Here is a 22,762-nt window from a genome sequence, read left to right as displayed (position 1 = left end):
GTGAGATTGTTTCCCCTCGACCTCAATGTTGAGGGTCTCGGGGAAACAAAACTCACAGTTTACGTTTTGCGCATACACTATTCCAATCGCTGGCTGTCCCGAATTATTGCTGGCCTATTGTGCATGCCAGGCTGATCAGGCTGCTGTGTCAACAAACATATTGAAGAGCGTGAATTAAAAATATCAGCAATCTCTTTATTAGAATATTTGTACACTTAAAAAAAATAGTTTTAACATTATTTTAAAAAAACTTGTTATCACATGCCTGACAAAATATCTCCATTCTGATTGGTTTGGAGTCAATGCATATATTACAGTTATAAGTACTGACTGTCTGTAACAGAAGACATCAATAATTTTCGAATGTCTTGGACAACTAAGATATCCAGAAATGATCCGGAAATTTACAAAGGTATCCGAAAACCACAGAAGCATCCGTAAATATAATGTCAAAACAATAGCACAAATGCTCCATTTCATCATTAAGACCACAACTACCAAAATCAATTATTGCTTTTACTTCATTGTTTAAATTTCTAAACCACACTGGAGTTTAAATAACAAATAACAAATAGCCCAATTACCATGCAGGGTTCGTACACTTTTTTCAGGAAATTCATAGCAGAAAGAAAAAGTGAAGGACTGTGGTAGTTACGGTCAAGTGACGCCATCATCACGTGGTCTTTTCCAATTACTTTTCCAAGATTTGAAACATTTCTACAGGCTTCAAGGTTTATTCCACTACACTGGACTCTAGGAATTTGAAAATACTTAATAGAACCCAAGAAGACATTATAGTTGAGGAAATCTGTCAGCCGTGATTAATTTACAAGGATATGACTTGCTTGTGTAATTAAACATTTACACTGTAACTCTAAATGTACTGTATAAGTTATTGACAGCTGTAAGCACAAGGAACAGTTCACATGTCGATATGCAGTACTCACACTATACAATCAACGCCTATTCTGAATTGTTCTCATGTGCGTTACTATATAATAATATATTGCTTCTTACAATATTTATAACTGGTATCACACAACAAAATTAGTTTAGCGCCGACTAGCAGGCAGTCTACTATCTTCTTGAGTAAAGCTTTAACTAGAAAAACGGCTAGGTCAGGGGTCACCAAAAAAATTCAAAAACGTGACTTGTGTTTAATGAAATAGCCGTTTTGACTGTTGCTTTTTGTGACGCATTCATGGACCATAAGCAAAAGCAACTCGTTTGAAATGTTCACTGCAATTATTGATTAATTATTAAGATGGTTTTTAAAATCGACTTTTGAAAACAAGAATATTACTTAATCTCAGGAAGTTCATGAAACGTTTCCACTGACTGAACATATTACTGCCTTCCACCAGCATATGTTGGATTCTCAAAAGTAGTTTTCGCAGCTTGATAAAGGGGATTTTTTTCCTGAAACAAGAACCAAAATCGCTTCACATAAGAAAGGAATCAAAAGAACCACTGGCCAGCAGGAAAGACGGTAGATACAAAGCAAATTACTTCAGAAGTTAATGAACATCATTCCAGAAAGAATCATTTGAGAGACATATGTCTACTTAGCGTTCATACGTTTTGATTTCACTCATCAGCATTTAAGAAATGGAGGAGTCAAGAAATATCACTAGCAAATCAGTTTTTTTACTTTGACTTTTCCCTTCGACATTTCAAACGTGAAGCATTAATTTATGAGTCATAAGCGTTTACCTTGGTCCATCTGGAGTGCATTCGTTCTCGTTCAAACTTTTGGTATTCAATGCGATCCTGAAACAAAATAAAAACACAACTTCCTTAAAATAATGAGACTAACTATTTAACAGTTTACATAAAAACGTCGTCTTAATCGGGAAGATTTGAAGAAACTATGTTACAAAAAGAGACAACATACCACCATAGTGAAAAAGGCTTTGATGAGTGCTAAAATAACAAGACCAAGAAGTAATATTCCACCGACCACACCCACAACAATCCACATGATGGGCGCTTCCTCAGGGCAACTCACTGAAGTTAGCAAATAAACAAGAACAGTTTGAATTAAACAAGGTACACAACTAAGTTTGCACATCTTGCAAACGTTGGGAAGTTCTACAATTTTAAGGACTTTAATTTCGACTTTTTCGCTCCGCAAACCATCAAGGACTAAGGAATTTCAATTTTTTCTGACAATTGTTTTATTACTTTCTAGTTTAATGTAGACCTTTTCCATTTTATTTTATTTGCAATCGTTTTGTACACGACCCCACAAGCTAAAAACTTTGATATATAATCGTGTATAAATAAAGGTTAAATGTATTTATGCATCTTGATTATTAGAACTTTATTCCCTTTAAGGAAGCTCTCAACATAAGTCAAAATTTGGTTTTCTTGGAAAGGTGTAGGGTGGAGCAGATCTCTAATCGGTGCGATATAATTACCGGAAATATTTAACGTTTCTCCTTCTTATGTCATGTAGCTCACTCTAACATTCGTTGAACATCAAACTTTGACTAAATTTGGCACTGTATAATGTTTAGCTCTGTCGTAAATCAAAGCCCATTTAAAGATCAATTAATCGTGAATAAGCAAACTGCAGTGTTACCTTTTTCTTTCTGAACAAAAAGAACAAAACGTTCGCTGTTTTCTTCTGTCTGAGTTGTAAAGTAGTATGTGCATCCATCGACGGCTCCCTCACATCGATACAGTCCTTCATCTAAACAAAAACAAATCATTGACTCCCTATTCAAAGTGATCGCAACAAGTCACCAGTTGTCACGTAACACAAACCAATCGTGACTTGATATACCCGCGTCTTCTCACCCTTGGCCCCCGTTCATTGGCCGGAGTTGTTTATGTTAGTGACAATGCCTACATGTGATTAGCCCATATTTTGTTTCGAGTTTTAAGATGGTGAGTACAAAAATTTTCTTCAAGAATTAAAACATATTAACAGTGTTCTTGCTGGCAGTTTAGCCCCGAACCGGCTGACATTGCTGTTATGTTATCAAAGCTTCGCGCAAACCTGTCCAAAGGCAAAATACACGAATTTCGTCGATAACGGATTTCAACTAACCTGTCTTTGTTTTGATATCATCCACGACCTGGACTTCCAGAACATTAGCTTCACAACTTCCACTCTGTTTACACTCCTCTAAGGATTTCCCTTCAAATGTTGAACACAGAGCACATTTTTCATTGCGGCTACACATGCCATCTTCACAGTTCTGTAAGACAAGGTTATCTTTCAATCAAACTGTAAACCTTTTAAGTCATTAATTATCCTAAACATCATGTACCTTACGAAAAGAAAATTTAAAATGGCCAGTAGCGAGTAAGATTGTTTGCTTTGATACAATTAACGTGATTCCCAGTCTCTTTTATTTTTATATTCAGTATCTGGACATTCCATTTCTCATTAGTGTAGTACGTCAATCAATTTCTTTTGTGTAAGGTGGACTTGCTTCCTCTCTGGGTGCCTGGTCACAACCTAAACCTGCTGATTCAGGCTCGTTCTGTTCTTGTCTGGTCGTCACATGCTTGCTTGCTACCAGCTTTTCTAATCGCCTCATGAAACCGCAATATCTGTCTTGATAGGCTAATTATGCATTTCTGCTACTTAAATTTCTAGCATTTGATGCCCACTTCTGATTGGCCAAACCCAGATAAACGTTTGCGACAAGAAGCAAGTAAGGAGATGGCTCGAGAGAAATTAGACAACAAAAAGACAGCACTTGCGTTGTAGGATTCTTCCATTTTGCTACCTTAAGTTTGAGGGCTATAATCTGATGACTTACTGGACATTTCTCACAGTAGGTACCATCATACGCACTCTTGCAGACACACTTGTGACAGTTTTCTACATCTGCTTCACACGTGCCTCTGTCAGAACCTCCACAGATTTCCTGTCAAGTCAATACAACAAAGCCTTCATGTTAGAATCACGAGCCATGTCTCACCTTGCAAGCGGAACATAATAATCGCGTGACTACAGATAAAGGCTTGTGATACTAACCGAATCTGCATCCTTCTTGCATTGTGTTTCGGGGGGAAAAAATGTACAGTTCTTTTTGTCACAGTTATCGCCATGATACTTGGGCTTGCACTGGCATTTACGGCAACGGCAAACTCCACGATCAGGACCTAAAACATACAACAAATCAGGTTTTATTTAACAATTACAATCCCGCTCGTCCCGCTCGTCGTCCGCCCGCTTTTTCGATTGTCGCCACTGACCGAGAGCCTGGAACAGGCTACAGTTACAGTTTATTTTCATTTAATAAAATAAGATGAGAGAACGAATCAGATTCGCAGATTTCTAATAGAACACACTTGTACTTGTACTTTTACGTTTGAAAAGAAGCTTCTGAAATCCATTAACGGGTAACGTGTTATGTGTTAAATGTCAAACAATGATTCATGTAATAAGTTGCATGACTAGCTGTGCCTAGCTGTTAGCCTGTACATACATATTTTCATTGAGTATTTTTGCTGTACTTACAACTGATCCTTACCTCCACACAATTGGCCTTTATCTTCAGGACAAGAGAAGTCATTACACTGGCACAAGTCTCCATAAAACCTTTTCCCTTGCTCCTAAAATACATTGTAAACGGACAAATATGTTATACCATCGACTTGGCTAATTAAACAGCATATACGCCATTACAGCAAATTCATCTAAGAAAGAAGTAATAACATGAAGTAACTTTCATTCTTAAAAAGTGGATCATTAGATAATGCAATTCAGGATTTTTCACTGGCTTAGCCATCATGGGTTATGAGCCATTATACCATGCTCTACAAATATGGTAAGCATACGAGTGATTTTTTGGGGCGTTTTTATTTTAATTTTAATTTAGTTTCCTATATTTTGGGGGCGTTTTTAATAATTAAAAACAATTATTCCACTCGCGCATGTTCAATATGAGATGATTTTAAGCAACTCGGCGCCACGTGCTCTTTCATCTCATATCCAACACGCACGAGTGGAATAATTGTTAAATAGCCAGTGAAATAAAGAGCATGTATAAGTTGTCCTCACCGCTTTGCACACACACTTTCCACAAGCACACTCTCCGTTTCCACTGCATAACACCTCATCTGTAGCGTTGGGAGAACTAAAAGACAATAACATGGTAAGGTTTCAAATGTAAGACAGAGGATTCTATTTCAAGTTTTTCAACCACGCGTACGACAAGTGAGGCGAGTGATGCAAAGGCCGCGTTTATGGCGCGAATGTTGGCTTGCTTTTTCGGAGTAAACTTCAATTAAATTACTCTCTTCTTCGGCATAATTTCCTTAAACTGTAATATGAAACCTTTTGCACAGAAAAGACGTAAATAATGGGTAGAATCATGGTAGAATTAGTCCCTTTTTCCAAACTGTCCACGATGTATACTTTTTGATTTGTTGATTCCTAACCTGGGTTGAGTTTAACAACAATTCTCTTCAATCCCCCTGCTGAAGAAGGGCTAAGCCCGAAACGTTTAGTTTATCAGAACAAATTTGACACTTTTCAGAGCATTTTAGCCTTATAGACAACTTTTCGGCAGTGTCATGTATTGTATGAGTTTTTTGCTCATTCCTATTGAATTCTCTTCTTTAGTTTACAAACATCAAGGTCCATCAAGCAACGAGCTTCCAACAGAGCGTTAATAAAACACCTTTCCCTTCTTAAAGTGCACCTAATGAATCTACATGTTAATTGAAATACTTCTGCGAAAAAAATTTTGGATTCGGTTAAATCCTCGATTTTCTGTGCCCCGACGAAATCTCGAAAATAGCCCCAAAACACCGCCATTTTGTTTCACGACCGAGCTTGAGGAGAATGGGTCCAGCGGCAGTTGTGACGTCTACCCAGGAAGGTCGAATACCTCACGTCCTCTCATTTTCTTCAGGATAGAGCAATACACATTCGAAAAGTGTACAGAAATGCCTTCCAGAAGTGCTATCGGCTGTTGCAGCAATATCTCAGATCTAAAAAAAGATATCCTGTACAATTTACTGGCGATGATCGGTCAATAGAGCAATGAAGACATAAACGATGGTTGATTTTGTCGAACCGAAACAAGCGGACTGAGTCTGTGAGAACCATTGAAGAGCTCTCACTGGAATTTGTTCCGCAGACTTTCAAACGCTATTTTCAAAATTTTCTGATTAAAGCCAACCAGCAATTTGTCGAAATACTACCAACAACCTATATCTTCCAGTCCCGCAGCATTTATAAAATAGCCGGCAAAGTTGAGTGATCAATCAAGAAGCGTTACGACCAAATATACTGATGTGTAAATAGGTCGCAACTGTACGCCGCCAACCAGCACTTATTTCTCTTTCGATTTAGAATTACATGATAACAAAATTGTTACACTCACAGAGTTTTTCGAAGGTTTGGAAATCAGCAGTGCGATAAACATTCTCTACAACAGTGTCGAAAATATGACCGCGTAACATTATCTGCGGACCGGTTAGGGGAACACATCCATTTCGCTTATCCGACGAATTTTATTGCAAACTTTGAGAAAAATTTACATTGGTTATTTGGAGTTACGACTTAAAACGTGAGACAATGTGAAATCGGTGATTGTATGAAATGTTTCCTTCCGCCTTTGCTTCCCGCAGCTTCAAAAATACAGTTCCAAACAATTCTACGATTTTCAATAGATCGAAGCCAGTGTTTTGGAGGTCATCAAGTCTCGAAAACTGCAACACTTACGTCGCTCTAATAAACATGAAGCAATCCAGAAAGTAAAACACAAACTGGATTTAATAGAACAACCATACCTTGACAAAATACATTCTTGCTAAGGACAAACGTAAACGGGCTATAAACACGCGTGGGAGTCTTGTGTTTAGGTGACGACATCCAAAGCAGTCCTTGAGTTTTCTTTCCTGCTTTTCGTCTGCGTGCTCCTCCACTTCGTATCTAGCTTTCCATTCCTAACATACAAGCAGCTCGTCCCCAAAGAAGTCTTCCCCGTCGTCCCTTGAAATATTGCAAATTGTTCTCAAAGCTCTAAGTAGTGGGTTCACAGTTGTCGAACGTGCTCGATCGAAGTTTATTTCGGTGTCTTCCGCATCGAAACCTAACTCTGACTCCAGTGACGAAAAAGAAATGATTCTGAAACAAAACTTGGACGTTTTAGCCCCAAAATATATTGGAACGATTAGTTTTGTTTCCATTTTCTCGAGCAAGTAAAGAGAGCTGACTGAGGCGCCATTGTGTTTGGTTCCTGGGTAGACGTCATCAGCAACCGCCGCCCCAGACTCCCAGAAACACGGTCGTGTAAAACTTCAGGCGTGACTTTGAAAGGGCATAGAAAATCGAGGATTCAACCAAATTCAAAATTTTTTTCGCCCAAATGCTTCAAATAACAAGTGGATTCGTTTTAGCAAAAAAAAGTTTGGGGTTAGGTGCACTTTAACCGAAGAATTTGATGACCAGTGTCCTGTGACAGGCACATCGAAACAAACTTACCTCTTGCATTTAGATTGATCCTTTAATTTGTCAAAAGGCGTGTCGCACTGGCAGAATTCTCCGTACCTTAAACAAACAAACAAACAAACAAAAATTAGAAAAAAAATTAGGAACAAAATTCGCACAAGTGTTCATTTGATCTTGCCTACTCTCTCTCTGTAACTCGGAAGGTAGAAATACTGATTTTCAAGAGGCTCACGTGTTGACAGCCTTGTTTGGACCAGTAGGAAGTGAAGAGGAAGCCTCAAAAGAATGCACAAGGCTTATGATGTTAGGCTTCCCATACAGAGAAGAAAAACCAAATTGATCGGTCCGGATTCGAACCCTGGGGGTTGTAGGCCATCTCCTAGTTAGTAGTATGACGCACTTAAGCATCATGCATCAAATATTGGAGCACTGTCCAATAAGTCAACAATAACAGAAATATACTCGTACACAATGCCCCGTGTCAAACTAAATTTCTATCTTCATTTGATTATAAACAATTACTGCATGAGGTTTTTGTGATATCCAGAATAATCAAGGTCGAGGTAGGGGTTATCAGCCGAAGCTGAAGGCTGAGGCTGATAATCCTCACCGAGACCTTGATTATTCTGGATATCACAAAAACAGAATCTAATCATTGCTTTATTATCCATTAAACGAAAAAAAAAACATAGGCACGCAAGGCGTGCAAGAGTAATTTTTTTGTCAACTATAAGTCTCGGAGATAGGAGCATTCATGGAGCTGTTTACAGTATTGATTTGGTTGATTTGACAAGTTTTTTTGGTTGCGATGTACAGCAAGAAAGAAACTGGGAGTTTATGATGTACATACGATGTTACATCGGTAATGGTAAAATAACTAAATAGTAAACCATAAAATGTTTGACTGAACAAACTACAGTAATATAATCTGACACGTCTCCAGATTAATGTACCATCTTATTTTCTAACAGGCAATTTGATTCGTTCTTTGATACAACCCACACTGACCGGTCTGACACGCGCACATGCATAACTCCCTCACTCACCAATCACATAGCCCTTTCCCCGGAGGGGGGGACTCCCTTATCTGGGCTATATAGGTCTGTGCGGCCCCGAAGGGTATAGTTTTTCGGCCGTTTTGGTCATAAATAGGGTATCGATTTTCGCTGATTTTGGCAATTTTGGTCATAAATAGGGTATGGTTTTTGTACTCTAGCCTCGATATGGGTATGCTTTAAGAAGAAGCCACTTTTTCATCATTATCGAAAAGAAAATCAACAAAAGCCCTTCACAAATTTGTATGTTTAAGGTAATTTAACATTGGTTTGAACTAGGGAGCTAATTATAACGCAGGTCTGAAACAGGGTTTTGATTTAAGAGGCAGGTCGTAAATACAGTGTCGAATTTTTGGTCAGGTCATAAATAGGGTAAGGAATATCGCAGATTTTGGTCATAAATAGGGTAAGGGTTTTGGGAAGCGGGCCGCACACCCCCACCCAATTTTTCTGGGAGTACCCCTTGGGAGCCCTTCCAGCCCCTAAGAGGAATTTTTGCTCAAAAATACTCAAGTTAAGGGAACTAATAATAGAGCGGTTCAAGACTCAATTCAAAAACTTATCTAGTGGGAAAAGCTCACCCTTCATCGCATGCTCGTAGTTAGATGCTAAACACTATGTTTCTTTGACTGATTATTCAGTTGCAAATGATTATCAAACTCGCCGACATAATCCTCAGCCTAACCCACAGAAAATGTCGAAGTAAGCCCAATATATGAATACTTCCTCCTCTTTTATAGAAGCCGGAGAATAAATACGGCCGTTCTGAACTGTATCGGGATCAGATCTTCTCACAAACCATTTACCTTTACAACAAGAAATTTGACTGGCTGTTTATAGTAGATCCAATCTGATTGGTGTGACATACATACATCTCTCACTCACTCACTCATCCATTGACCCGTCCATAACATACCCCGACGCGCCGACTAAGAGGTTTTTTTTTTTTTTACAAAAAAATAACTCAAAAATCTTGATTGACACCACTCTTACCATACAAAATATTCCCAGCCACCTTCGACGCAAAGTAGGCCACGACGCAATCACAACGAGATTTCTTAACATTTCTGCAACTCTTTGTTATAACCACACAAACAACTTCATAATAACAATATCCTTCCTACAATTTTTACTTCGGTCAACAAAACTAGCCCGTCCAAAAACGCTCGAACCACAATTTAGTGTTGGGCCTTTTGCTGACAGCGTGTGCGTCGTAAGCAGCTGAGCGTCACAGAAAATACTTTCCTTATGTAATTCTCCCTCCATAAAGCTAAATCGACTGACATGTAAAATGTTCGACTGAACATACTAAAGTAATCTGACACGTCTCCAGATTAATGTAGATATCATCTTATTTTCCAACAGACAATTTGATTCGTTCTTTGATACAACCCACACTGTGATTGGTGTGACACGAGCACATGCATAACTCTCTCTCTCACCGATCACAAAGCCCTTCCAACCGCTAAGGGGAATTTTTGCTCAAAAATACTCGAGAACTTTTCGCATTTTAGACGAGTCGTAAATTTACCCTTTTTACACAACACAACGCAACAACACTACTTCACCAAAAATAGAAAGAAAGAAAAAAACCTCTCTGACACGTTGAAAGTCTGATTTAATTAAATGCACCTTAACTTGACGCCACGCAGTCTTCAAAGAACATTTGAACAGTTTTCATACTTTTTACCTTTAAAAATATCGGACTAAAATGAATGTCATCATATAAAACTATTAAGGGCCCATTAACCGATTCATGCGCGCGCTCGCGCGCGTTGCCAAGGAGGTGAAACTTCACTTCCGGTCGCCTACGTCAGCCTGAGCACGGAAAATGAAAACAACCCAAAAACTTGCAAATTGGCACATATTTTACATGTTTTTCTTTGCGTTTCGCAAAATGCAAAGTAAAAAATAGTACAAGCAAAGACAAAATAAGAGAAAGACAGAAAAACAAGAGCAATAGAAAGAGAAAAACTAACTCCGTGTGGCTTTGTTTGATCTTACCGAAGTGCGCGGGTAGTGAAAATTGCGCACGCGCTGATAGGGTAACTTCCAATAGATATCGGGCGCACTTCCGGTTTCTTTAAATGGTAAAGGAAACGCGGTTTTTGATTAAATCCAGCCTTCTTCGACGAATTTCGATTAAAGCCAACGTTGGCAACATAGCTATGCATTCCTTTTTCGAAATCTTGCTATTTTCAGAAAATTACGAATTTTTCAATATTTTGAAATGCTCTCAAATTCTGACCTTTTAGAAATGAAACAAAATCGATGCATAGCGTAATGAGGAGTTAAATTAAAGTATTAAATCAATGAAAAAAATCCCGAGAAAATAATTTGACTGGGAGCCTTTGCATTTTTTCTGTATTAGTCACATGACCATGGGCGTGGCCTGATGACGTTATCACTAGTGTTACTGATCATGAAAAAGTTGAAACACATGAAATAACTCTGAACTAACAAAAAATGATGAAGTTATCTGAGACTAAATTTTCCGTAGCAACGACTCGAAAAGATCGGTGAATGGGCCCTTAAACTGCTACTGCAGAGACGTAAAAACATTCTAGAAATGAAAGCTTCTTTTTTGATTAATATCCTGGGAACAATAGCAGCTAATAGCCGACAACTTGTAAGCTCTAATTGAATTTACTCCCATATGAAAAACAAGTGTCGAGTTACCATTTGTAACTAAAAATAGCAAACATCTCGTGGGAACAAGTGGTGACGATTCGTTAGCTCTAATTGAATTTACTACCTTGTGAAAAACAAGAGTGTCAAATTACCCATTGTAACTAAAAAATAAAAATATCTCGCTATATTTGCATGCAATAAGACCAAAACAATCGTTACCTGCTCTTACTATTGTAAACGTTAGAACTGCTTCAAATCTAAATAGTCTCGACTCCTCTAAAACATGTCTTAAGAACTAGAAGCGACGATTCGTGACCTCTAATTGAATTAACTCCTTGTGAAAAAACAAAAGTATCAAGTTACCCTTTGTGATTAAAAATAAAAAATATCTCGTGCCATTTGCCTACTACTAACTCACGAACTGCTTCAAAACTCAAGACTTATCTCGTTCATAACTAGCCACCATTGCACTGAAAATTATGCACTCTAAAACAACCCAATGTACGTATGTAACTGTCACACTCCCCTCCAAACCGGACTAAAAATCACAAACCGGCAACATACACGTCACTCTTTATTTTTCAATTACCAAAGTCCTTATGTTTATACATACCTTGTGTTTCTCACATACCATTTACCTTTGCAACAAGAAATTTGATTAGCTGTTCATAGTAGATCCAATCTGATTGGTGTGACATACATACATCTCTCACTCACTCACTCACTCACTCACCCGTTGACCCGTCCATAACATACCTGACGCGCCGACTAAGAGGTATTTTTTTTCCAAAAAAAATAACTCAAAAATGGAAGTCATGTTTTTGCATCTTCACTGACAACAAGTAACACAAAACGCGCGAACTTGACATGATTACCCTTCGAAATCATGCACCACAGTCAAACAAGACATGATTACCCGTGACCTTGAGTGTCTTTGACATGACTATTGTATAATCTGCAGCTAGATGACGTCACAGGCACTGATTTTGAAAATTCACTTTATGCTTTTGGCCAATCAGAAATGAGATAGTGAGTTCAATGTATAATAACAATAACAGTTTTGTTAAACAAAACAAGAAAGAGTCAACTCCTGTGGGTTTGCATCCCAACTAATAACATTGTTTTCTGCATACCGACTAAAGAATTAATGAAATCCTTAACTGAACCATAAAATGCATAAAATGAATGCATAAAATGTTTGGATAACACTTGTCTTCAATACCTCTTCTAAAACATAAGAAGTCAAACAGTATCTCTTGCTTTCCAGGAGTGTTCAACCGAGTGAGTGACTTGCTGTCAATCATACAAACCATTCAAGTGCAATCAAAACATAGCTTACCTTCCTTTATTACAAACACACTGTCCACAGGCAAATGTTCCATTTCCATCAGAACATTTGGTGCTGTTCGCTTCCTGCCATGGGGAACAATAAAAAATGTACAAAACGAACTTGAAAATATGTGGATGAATAATACAAAATAATAGCAAAGCGTATTGTGAAACAAACTTCTGACGGAGTCTCAAACCAAGTGAGTGGTAAAACACATTAAATGACAAAGAAGATGTTCTCAGCTTACCGCCATACTCGGCTTCTCACACTCACACTGACAAATGTAGTTCAGATCCATCACTACAGCCCCAAAGCCTGGAACACGGATCGTGAAACTAGAAAAACAACACTAACTCTTACCATACTGAACATTCTAGAAAAACTGAAACTGATTGCTTTGCCGCACTGTGCAAGTACACATAAAACAATTCCCTAGCATGTGCATCTTTTCCTCCACGCGCATTCTAGTTGACAGACTTAAGATATAAAACTGACCTCTTCTGATATTCAGCTTGTTCTTGTGGGCATTGCTCCAATGTGACTGACACATCAAAAGTAACCTTATTGAGAAATAATAGTCACATCAACCTCATACTATGGCGGGTAGTCTCTTTTATGCCAAATAACATGTCACAGCCTACCTTTTCTCCAATTTTCACATTTGAACACTTCTGGGTTTGGTCGCTGACTGCGTTAGCTCTGAAAATACAACAACAATAAATTTTAAACCCATTTTATGCATTGTAACTGTGTTTCTATACCAGACAAGAACCATGATTTACAAAAACTTCATCATGTGCATCACCTGAGTAGTAAACCAATAATGAAAGCAGTCAAAGCATATTTTCACTTAGGGATAACAGGGAGACAAAAGTATAGTATAAATAAACAATATTTTTTCAAAGTGCTTTGTAAATGCCTTCAAAGGCAAATAAATATTTTGATAAATGATAACACTCACCCACAATTGGCTTTGACTGTAACTGAAACCTTCTCAGGAGCATTATACACCAGGCTTACAGATGAAACAATTTCCTACATAATAATAAACAAACAAAAAAACTTAAGATGAACTCCAAACAATGACCTCAACATAACTGAAATGTTCCTCTGAAGTGGATCCATCTTACAATGACACACAGATATGAAGAATGCAGACGATCCCAGCAGAAACTGGAAGGAAATTTACACATGGATTCCAAACACATTTTCAAAGCATTGATTAAAAATTAATCATTACTTTTCCTGTTGTTTTTCCTCTGCAATCTTGGTTCTGTTTGCTTTTCTTTTTTGTTATTATTTTCTGTCATTAGTTAATACCATAAAATTCAAAATATAAACTTTGTGCTTAACTATGTTTAAAATCATTCTTTTCAGGTTTATTTTCAGGAAATGGGTGAGCATATTATGTAATACACTTCAAAATAGACAGGATTCCATCAGAGGGTGGCTGTGCATAGGATGATCATACAATAATATAATATGTAATATTACTCAAAATAGAATGGATTACATCAGGAAGAGACTGTGCATAGGATCATACAACATGGCAGGATGAAATGTTGGTCTTTATCAGCTGAATGTGGGAGAGAAAGGAATGCTAGAAGGCCCTTGAGGGCAAAACATTTTAAGCCATGAACGCTAGTTTGAATTTTGTTCAGTGAGTTTTAGTTTCACCTTATATTTTCTCTCAATAAGGTCCACCACATTTGCAGAGTCATCTGCCAGTTCTCCAGTTACTGCTCCTAAGTCACTCCACATAGATGTTACACCCTACAGATATCAACAGCTATCAGCATAACTTGTTCAACAAATAAACAAAGCATTGCTTTACAACTGAAGTCACTGAGAGAAGATTTGTCAAAATAACCTTCAGTGGTACTATGATCAAATTCTTACCCCTTGAGTTTTTGGGTGTATCACGTAGAATTCCATGAAATAATAAAAATGCAGTTTACCATTTGCAAATATCTCCATTAGTTCCAGAGATATTTAAGTTTGAAAAATGTGTGGAATATGCAAATGAGATGACTGATGACGTCATACACTCAACCCAATATTATGTCAAGTCTATGAATAGCGCTATCTCAGTCAATTTGCAGCACAGACCATTGAAACTTGGTAGGCTAATGGTTCTACAGGCAACACACCTACTGCTATGAAAAATTCTGTTCCCATGACAACTGACTCTTTTCCAGTCCCCACCCACTTGATTTCAATATGTTGGTAATTTTCAGCTCGAAAAACATGAAATGAGGCTACGAACTGGAGCTAATGTATTTATATGCTTGCTTTACCAGGCACATGAGGTACCATTAGCAAATATCGAAATGGAACACCAAAGGTGGCCAGAAAAGCCTTAAATACTGGGGAGGTCTGGAACCCAGTATGTTGCCATGGTAACAAAACTGTTCAGCTCATATTGTGTAGCACATTGAGTAGAATCTTACTGAACAGAATCAAACACTTCTGATACAAATTGGCCGAGATATCTTTCTTCATAATATTTGATCAGTATTTAGTTGAGTGTATGATGTCATCACTTGGCTAATTTGCATATTTTAAAAACTTGCATATCTCTGGAATGAAAAGAGATATTTGAAAATAGTAAGCAACATTTTTCTTCTCATGCAGACTACTTGTTTATGTTTTAAAATGGCTTAGATAGGAAAGATGCGATTTTCGTCATAGTACCACTATGACGAAAACTTCAACCAAGCCGCATACATGTACATTATTGCTTTTTATTCGGAAGGGAGTGGTTTCACCAACGACCAATAAAAATGTCATGTGTTGCCTAAATTATGTAGGATTGCAATACATTATGAACAGTAATATTTAAATTTTATTTTCAGTTCTAATACATTACTTATATTCACAAATATTAGAATTATCAACTGTGCAATCTTTGGTATGGTTCAGAAAGTTTTGACAAATATTAAAATATCCTCAACTTGTCCCACATCTTAAAGAAATCTTAAGGACAGTTTAACCAGTCTTGTTCTTCAACAATTTTCAGCAATTTTGGGAAATAGCTATAAAACAAAACATGTGCAAAATTCTAAAGGCTGAGAAATCTTAAATGATAGCAAGAGAACTTAAGTAATTGGCTTAAATCAAGCAGTCTCCTTGGAAGTCTTTGGCTGGCAAAAGTAAACATTTACTAGGTATTCAAAAATAACAGTAATGTTAAAATTTGTTTTTAAAACAAAATTATCAATAAATACCTGATAAAGGCTTGAAACCTCTTTAATGACAGCAAATATTGGAAGGACATTACTCTGCTGTAGTTTATCATGAAGATGAGCAAGGGATGGATAATCCTGTGATATTAAAACAATGTTCAAATGTCATCACTCTCCATTCACATATATAAGTATTAAATAAATGTGCTTTGCGTTTCACCCTACCATCCAACAAACTTCTTCGAGGGCCATGATTAACTAATCACTGTGCACAATTTGGAAAGTTTTGAGCACATTCACATGTACATTTGAGATTTGCTGCTGGACTTTCATTTTCAAAGAAAAATTCTGGGAGGAATGTAATCCTCGATCCAAAATTTCCACAAAAAAGCCAACCAAATGTTACATTCCATTCAGAATTTACCAGTTGAAAGCCTTCATTATTTGCTTTAATCCTTACTGTTGGAGTTTAACCCAAACAAAGTTTCTGAGTTGCAATATTGCATTTAGCACTAAAATTCTAACTTCTCTGGAATTACATGTTTAGACAGATTTTAGACCCAAGAAAATACAGTGAGATTTCATTTTAACATTTTCTAGTAATAATAGAGTGTGTTTTAAACATTGTTAGAGCAACACAGACACCATTGCTAGAGTGCAACACTTCTTTACCATAGCTGTAAGCTTGGCCTGGTCATTCTTAAGTAACATTTTGAAAATTCAAGTTGTGGGTTTAACTTCCACAGGCTAATAAGGGGATGATTTTTTCCCCCTACATGTAGTGGAAAATGTTATTTTGTCTATTTTGAAAGGCTGACCAGTTAACCTACATTATTAACACATCCATTGGTACTTAATGCCCATCACACCGGTGTAGCACACAGCAGCTATATGCATTGGTATGGTATAATTATCATCATTAAATGTTCATACCAGTTCATTAGACTTTGAATACAACATGTACTCTCCATTAAAGTCTTTCAGGTGGCATTTACCATCATTTGGAGTCACTATACCCCCCAGCTGAAAGAAACAATGTCACAAATGGGTTAGGACTTAGCAGCTCAATATCTCCTGTGAATCTTCTAAAAGCCCCCATCCCAACATTTATGAGGAGGTGGCAATAAATGGGTTGTTGTTGAGAGGTGTTTGTTTAAAACAAATAAAGCTGCCTAAAATTTAAAGAATTTGTCAACAATAACAAACTCATCTATTTTGCATGAATATACCCCCACCCTGTATCACCCATAAATGTAATAAAAACCATAAATGTAATACCAACCATAAATGTAATAAAAATTAACCATAAATGTAATACTAACCATAAATGTAATAACTTTTAACCACAAATGTAATAAAACCACTAACCATAAATGTAATAAAATTTGCCCATAAATGTAACAAACTGAACAACCATAAATGTAATATGGCTTAACCATAAATGTAATAAACTGGCTATGACTTCCAAATCAAGGGGCTACAAACTTGTCATTCTCTTTGTGCACTTCTTACTTCAGGACACGGGCCTCTTGCATCAAGTTAGTATTTTAATTAACCCAGAGACCAAAACCGAAGAAGTTATAATTATGGTCTGTGAACATTAAGGAAGTACCCAAGTATGATTAGAAAGTCTATATACCAGAGTGTTTGAAGTGCTGGTGGTTGATGATATTCCATCCATTTGAAAGAGATTGAGGTTCTCTTTATTTACGCCCACTCTTGAGTGCCTCATTAATTCCTATATATACATTCTGGAATTCTGGAACGAAACGGACTTCATCCGGAAATCACACGACAGACGGATTTGTCCGGAATAAGGTGTACTTTGATCTCTGGGGCCGAGATTAAGAGTCCGTTGTCCGTATTATAGAGGTGTCACACACACTATGTCACTCTTTATAGCAAAACCTTACTGGACCTATACTTTGGGATCTAAATTTCTTTAGTAAGTTTGGTCTCGTTAGGGTGTCTCGGGAAAAACCGCGATATTTCACGCCGTATGGGCCTCGTTTAGGACTGCACACAAAGAAATAGTATTTTTGTTTCTTTAAGGAGTCAGGCCTCTAGGGGTCTTACTGAAAATTTCAAGTCAATTTCACGAAGAATGAGAATGGCAAGTTTGTAGCCCCTTGATTTGGAAGTCACAGCCAGTTTATTACATTTATGGTTAAGCCTTATTACATTTATGGTTGTTCAGTTTGTTACATTTATGGGCAAATTTTATTACATTTATGGTTAGTGGTTTTATTACATTTGTGGTTAAAAGTTATTACATTTATGGTTAGTATTACATTTATGATTAATTTTTATTACATTTATGGTTGGTATTACATTTATGGTTTTTATTACATTTATGGGTGATACACACCCCTTGTGAGAATATTAGCACTCTCTCTTTGTGCACCACTATCGTAAACAATGAAAAGCACTCCACCAGCACATGCATTTGTGGTGGAGTGATGAAGACATTTTTTAAGTAATGGCTCATTGCCTGCATAGCTTACAAAGTTGGTGAACTTTGATTTTGCTCTCTAACTAACCCAGCAACAGCATGACTGTGTTAAATTATCCATACACTGTCATGTGTTTGTGAGGTTATCAACAGGGATACCAACCTTTCCGTCACCAGCTACATGAAATGGAGCATCAGTAACAAAAATAACCAGACGGCGAGATGTACCATTTACAGACCAACCAATTTCCTGAATTAAAAAAGCAATACAATAAGTACATTTTCACAGACCTACAGAGACTTTACCAATGCTGGCGTTAGCTTGACAAGAAAAAATCAAAGTAGGTCCTGGAATTATACAGTCATCAAATGAAAAGGCAAACCAAAGTAGTTGGATATAGAAGTATTCAAACAAGAGCTGTTCTACTACTGCTTAACAATACTTCTTGTCTACAAAAGTAAGAAAATTGTTGGTTACTGTTAACAATAATAATAACAAGAACAAGAACAAGAACAAAAACAACAACAACAACAATAATAATAATAATGATAATGATAATGATAATGATAACAATAATAATAATAATAATCGTAATGATAATAGTTCATTTATACAGCGCATACATCCATTATTTGCCCGAAGCGCTTTACAAAACTATCCCTAAAAACTAAAATTTTACTCTAAGAAACTAAAACACTAGCAAAATACCTAAAAAAACTAGAATCTATAAAAAAAACCAATACTACATATTACTATTGATGCAAGCTTTTCATTTTGTCAAACATTTCTTGTATAGAGAACATGTTGAAGAATAATGCATATTTAACTTTAAAGTAAACTAGATACCCATATTTGGAATATGTTTAAACCCTTATTGAATTGTATCAGGCTTGACCTTAGCAACTGTCTGCTTAATAAAAGAGTGTGCCTTAATATGGTGTCCACTTAATACAGGTTTGACTTGCAAGGAAAATTACAAACAAAGGTACTGCTACAAAGTAGTTAAGCCCAAGCATGTCACCTAACTAGCCTACTAACCCTGCTTTCAAAAACACTTACTACACACTTTGGTTTAGAAAAAAAACTTAACAAGAGGCCTAGAGTGAGAGGTGAGGTCCGATAACGAAATTAGGTGAAAATGGTGAATGTTTTTTTTTTCTAAAGGAAAGGGAAAACCTTGGCCTTGGTTGTTGTTATCCCACCCCCTCCCCCCGCCAATTTCCAAGGCCCCTGCAAACAAAGATTTGGCCTTTGTGACAGTTCCCTTTTCCTTTATGCTAAGATGACATTTCCAACGATTCTTCTGCGACACCTTGCACGTGCTCAGAAGTGAAAAACAAACTTGCAGCCACACGATCTTAAAATATATCGGGGAAAAAAAGTAAATACAAGAGTCAAGGGAATTTCTCACATATAAAAAAAAGCTCCTGATGACCTGTGTGATCTTGGCTTGATAGGAGTCACATAATGAGCAAAATTCAAGATTTCCCTTAATTCGTTAATAGGTAATGTAAACATATTCAGAGAGTTGTAACCAAACATTTAACGTAAAGCCAGCAAATACTTGGGATGAACATCTTCAAAATCTCGTTTTAATGCAGCACTTATACTGGAAAAGAACACCTTTTCATTCAGAAATAGATAAAATAACCTCAAGCAAACAAACACGCTCTTTCTACGAATGAAAAGAAATCAACACGTTAGTAATTTTCAGAACGCAATTTGCATATGTGTCGCCTGAATCAAATTACAACACATGGATGTTCTCGAATCAATATATCATGTGTTTTCTATTATTCTGAACAGTTTATTGCGAATGTTACTCCAAGTTTTGTACGAGCCATACAGTTCTCATTCGGCTTGCTATGTATGGCTTTGCTCGTTCTTAAAAATGAATGCTAGTTTCTTAAGATGCTGTTGTCTGATCTGGAAGCGTGAAAAACATACATTTGAGACATTTGGTCAGATCAAGTAGGTTGCAGGGTAAACAATAAGTCCTTCCTCAAGTGTTTGAAATGCTTGTTCAGGTTTAAATATTTCAAATCGAAGCAAACCAAAAATAAATTAAGCTCAAAACAACGAAAAGCAGGTTCATAATAACTAAACAAGAGCAGTTATTTCGATGGTTCTTTATTAAAAATACACCTTCAAATTTTCTTTGAACACATGCAGTTCTGCCACCTAACATGCACTACAAAAAAAGTGAATGTGTTGCACTATGTTCTGAAGGCGGCAAAATATGAGAAACAAAAACCCATATCTTGTATATTGCCACTTAAAGGTGGCAATGATGTGTTTGATACAAAAACTCTAAACCTGGCCGGTGTTTCTGGTTTTTCACCTTGCGTGATGAACTTTGTTGTTGTGAATAGTAGAGAGCGGGTCTACTTAGAGCAACAAATTTTGGCTTTGCTGTTCGTTCATCAAACTCACAACTTGTCACGCATAAAATTTGCTCACATTTTGCGACAAGTTGAGGGTTTGTCTATCTTGTGAAACCGTCTTGGAGTTTACAACATGAAGCCTTCCATGTTGCGACAAAATCAACCTTAAATCCGCATGAATAACAACAGGAGCTACCATTGGCTACAATATAATTAACTGTAGCCCATAACAACATGCGTTACAATTTGCGACTACCATGAAGAAAAAATATAAACAAATTTCTAACGTGGATTGCTTTCGCAATCTGTGTATAAGAAGTTTCACCACCAGTTGGATACCGCATAATAAAATTAAGGTTAATTGAATTCTCCAAGATTTCAACAGCCAGGTTAAGGTTTACTCCATAATATTAAGATACACCATGTCATTGACATCACATTGTGTGTTCATGAACATGAGATGGATAACTGTGAAGCTGCTGTAGAAACCTTGTCAACACGACAACAGCTGCATGGAACTAACCTTTTCGCAAACTGCCACTTGCATTAAAGCATCAAATCCACCTTCAGGTTCGTCTAGATTACCAGATATAACTTGTTCCTTGACTTTGTCCTATAGCAAAGAAAACAAAATGAGAAGGTCATCAGTTTGCATAAGGACTATGTTTAGGTTACAAACTACATGTTCATACATGTATGTACCTTTCACCAAAGGCTTGTTGAGCTGTCCTGTCTAACATAACTCTTACCTCTGTATGTTTAGTACTGTAACAGAATTTGATTATGTTTTAAATTTTCTAATATTCTCTCAGTACAGTTTCGAGCAAGCTTGGTTAATAGAAGGTTTTACTTTATGGCAAAAAATGTCAAGGAAAAATTACTTGATCACAGACTGGAGCAACATTAAACTATAAGCCACAAAAAATAGGTTAGCTGCCTTAAGTAGCATTTTGTTCACCTTTGATGTTATTTAAATGGAAAAAAGTTGAATGGAAGAGAAAAATTATTTTATGAGTAAAAGAATTCTTTTAGAAAAGTAAGACACAAAACTTCAAGAAAATTGAACAAGATAATACATACAGTGCCGAGACCGATGTACTTAGAAAATACCTGACATGGGCAATAGTCATGCATGAGCAATCTGATTGACTGATTTTAGTTATTGGCCAGGCTCTAAATTGAGGTCACACACAAAAAAAATTCAAAAAGTGGTACTCTCTTTGAGTAAAGATTTTTTGGTTTTTGTGGCTTAATTACAGAAAACTGATTATGCCTTTTACACGAGCTATCTTAAAATTTAAGGACTTTTATGTGGGAGAAATATTCTAATTAAGTATACAAACCTCAAATTCAACTGGGTTAGCCACCAAAGGAAGAATGTGCCTGAAGCCATATGTAGGTACACAAACTGTGCTTGTATCTGCAGTACTTAAACATGGTTTCTTTGTTCTACACAACAAACAGACACAACAATCAAAATTGCTGAAGACAAATACTTATTACTAAATAGTTGACTGTGTTTTACTGAGGGCACAACAAGGAAAACTTTCTGAGGAGTTTCAAGTTAAACTTGTTGTTTCACATCACCAGCACCATAAACTATCTAGCTACATGGCTGTATTAAGCTGCATGAACAGCACGCGGAATGTTATTTCATGTACACATTGTAAATAGGATATCAATTTACATACTCAGTTCTGACATATGGAGAGACTGTCTTGTCCACAAATGAACCAAATCCAAGTTTAAAATTTGTTGTTATGTTCCTCATGCTTGCAGCTGAGAAAGGTTAAAAGAGTCACATTGTTACAATGTAAGTCAATAATCCAAGAAGGGTTGGAGGTTAATAACTGACCATGGTGATTTTAAGTAAATCTTAGCCTTGTTGCCCTGTGAGACAGAGATTCCCCCCTTTTTTGTTCTGTGAGAGATGAGATGTTTGCAGATTTCCTATTGTGCATGCGTGAACTATGTCAGCATGTTGCATACATGTGCCCTGCTTTGTCATGCAAGATGTTTACATGTACGTAATCAAATTTTTAGTTATTTTCCAGTCAAGTGTGGCAAAGTTCTTGAATTCTGACTTTTCCACCATTTATTTTTTTAGAGAAACTACAGAAATTTTGTAAGGTTCTACAAAGTAATGAGCAACAAAGAAAGAGACGAATTTAACCAAAACTGGCTTCATCAAAGACCACACTGTCCAGAACATGCTTCACAAACTGCAAGCTGGTGCAAATGAACAAAATGTTTTGGACTAACTAAAAACTATCACCTCTCACATCATGTTCCTTTGACAAT

At 36.8% G+C, this 22,762-nt stretch overlaps 1 protein-coding gene across 2 annotated transcripts in view; it reads right to left on the bottom strand.

Annotated features, from left to right (window-relative positions):
* Window positions 1–174: 174 nt before the first annotated feature.
* The window catches only part of LOC110053726 (integrin beta-2-like), a 28,814-nt gene continuing 6,226 nt past the window's right edge, over window positions 175–22,762 (bottom strand). For both annotated transcript variants that reach the window (XM_020759996.2, XM_020760004.2), the window contains exons 7-28: window positions 22,153–22,240; window positions 21,805–21,910; window positions 20,985–21,074; window positions 18,240–18,326; window positions 16,558–16,647; window positions 15,667–15,762; window positions 14,117–14,212; window positions 13,401–13,474; window positions 13,081–13,138; window positions 12,935–12,999; window positions 12,687–12,774; window positions 12,449–12,522; window positions 7,457–7,522; window positions 5,024–5,099; window positions 4,494–4,575; window positions 3,995–4,122; window positions 3,777–3,884; window positions 3,056–3,206; window positions 2,585–2,695; window positions 1,895–2,007; window positions 1,714–1,770; window positions 175–1,419 (exon numbers count right to left, since the gene is read on the bottom strand). In XM_020759996.2, coding sequence (XP_020615655.1) covers window positions 1,348–1,419; window positions 1,714–1,770; window positions 1,895–2,007; window positions 2,585–2,695; window positions 3,056–3,206; window positions 3,777–3,884; window positions 3,995–4,122; window positions 4,494–4,575; window positions 5,024–5,099; window positions 7,457–7,522; window positions 12,449–12,522; window positions 12,687–12,774; window positions 12,935–12,999; window positions 13,081–13,138; window positions 13,401–13,474; window positions 14,117–14,212; window positions 15,667–15,762; window positions 16,558–16,647; window positions 18,240–18,326; window positions 20,985–21,074; window positions 21,805–21,910; window positions 22,153–22,240 — 1,976 coding nt within the window. In that variant the 3' untranslated portion in view covers window positions 175–1,347. The remainder of the gene's footprint in view (window positions 1,420–1,713; window positions 1,771–1,894; window positions 2,008–2,584; window positions 2,696–3,055; window positions 3,207–3,776; window positions 3,885–3,994; window positions 4,123–4,493; window positions 4,576–5,023; window positions 5,100–7,456; window positions 7,523–12,448; window positions 12,523–12,686; window positions 12,775–12,934; window positions 13,000–13,080; window positions 13,139–13,400; window positions 13,475–14,116; window positions 14,213–15,666; window positions 15,763–16,557; window positions 16,648–18,239; window positions 18,327–20,984; window positions 21,075–21,804; window positions 21,911–22,152; window positions 22,241–22,762) is intronic.

The sequence above is a fragment of the Orbicella faveolata genome, unplaced genomic scaffold (assembly GCF_042242905.1).
Source record: "Orbicella faveolata isolate gen_17 unplaced genomic scaffold, um_ofav_v1 contig_13, whole genome shotgun sequence".
NCBI classification, from domain to species: Eukaryota; Metazoa; Cnidaria; class Anthozoa; order Scleractinia; family Merulinidae; genus Orbicella; species Orbicella faveolata.
Note: the sequence above shows the minus strand (reverse complement) of the source record. Positions and strands in the feature narration are given on the sequence as shown.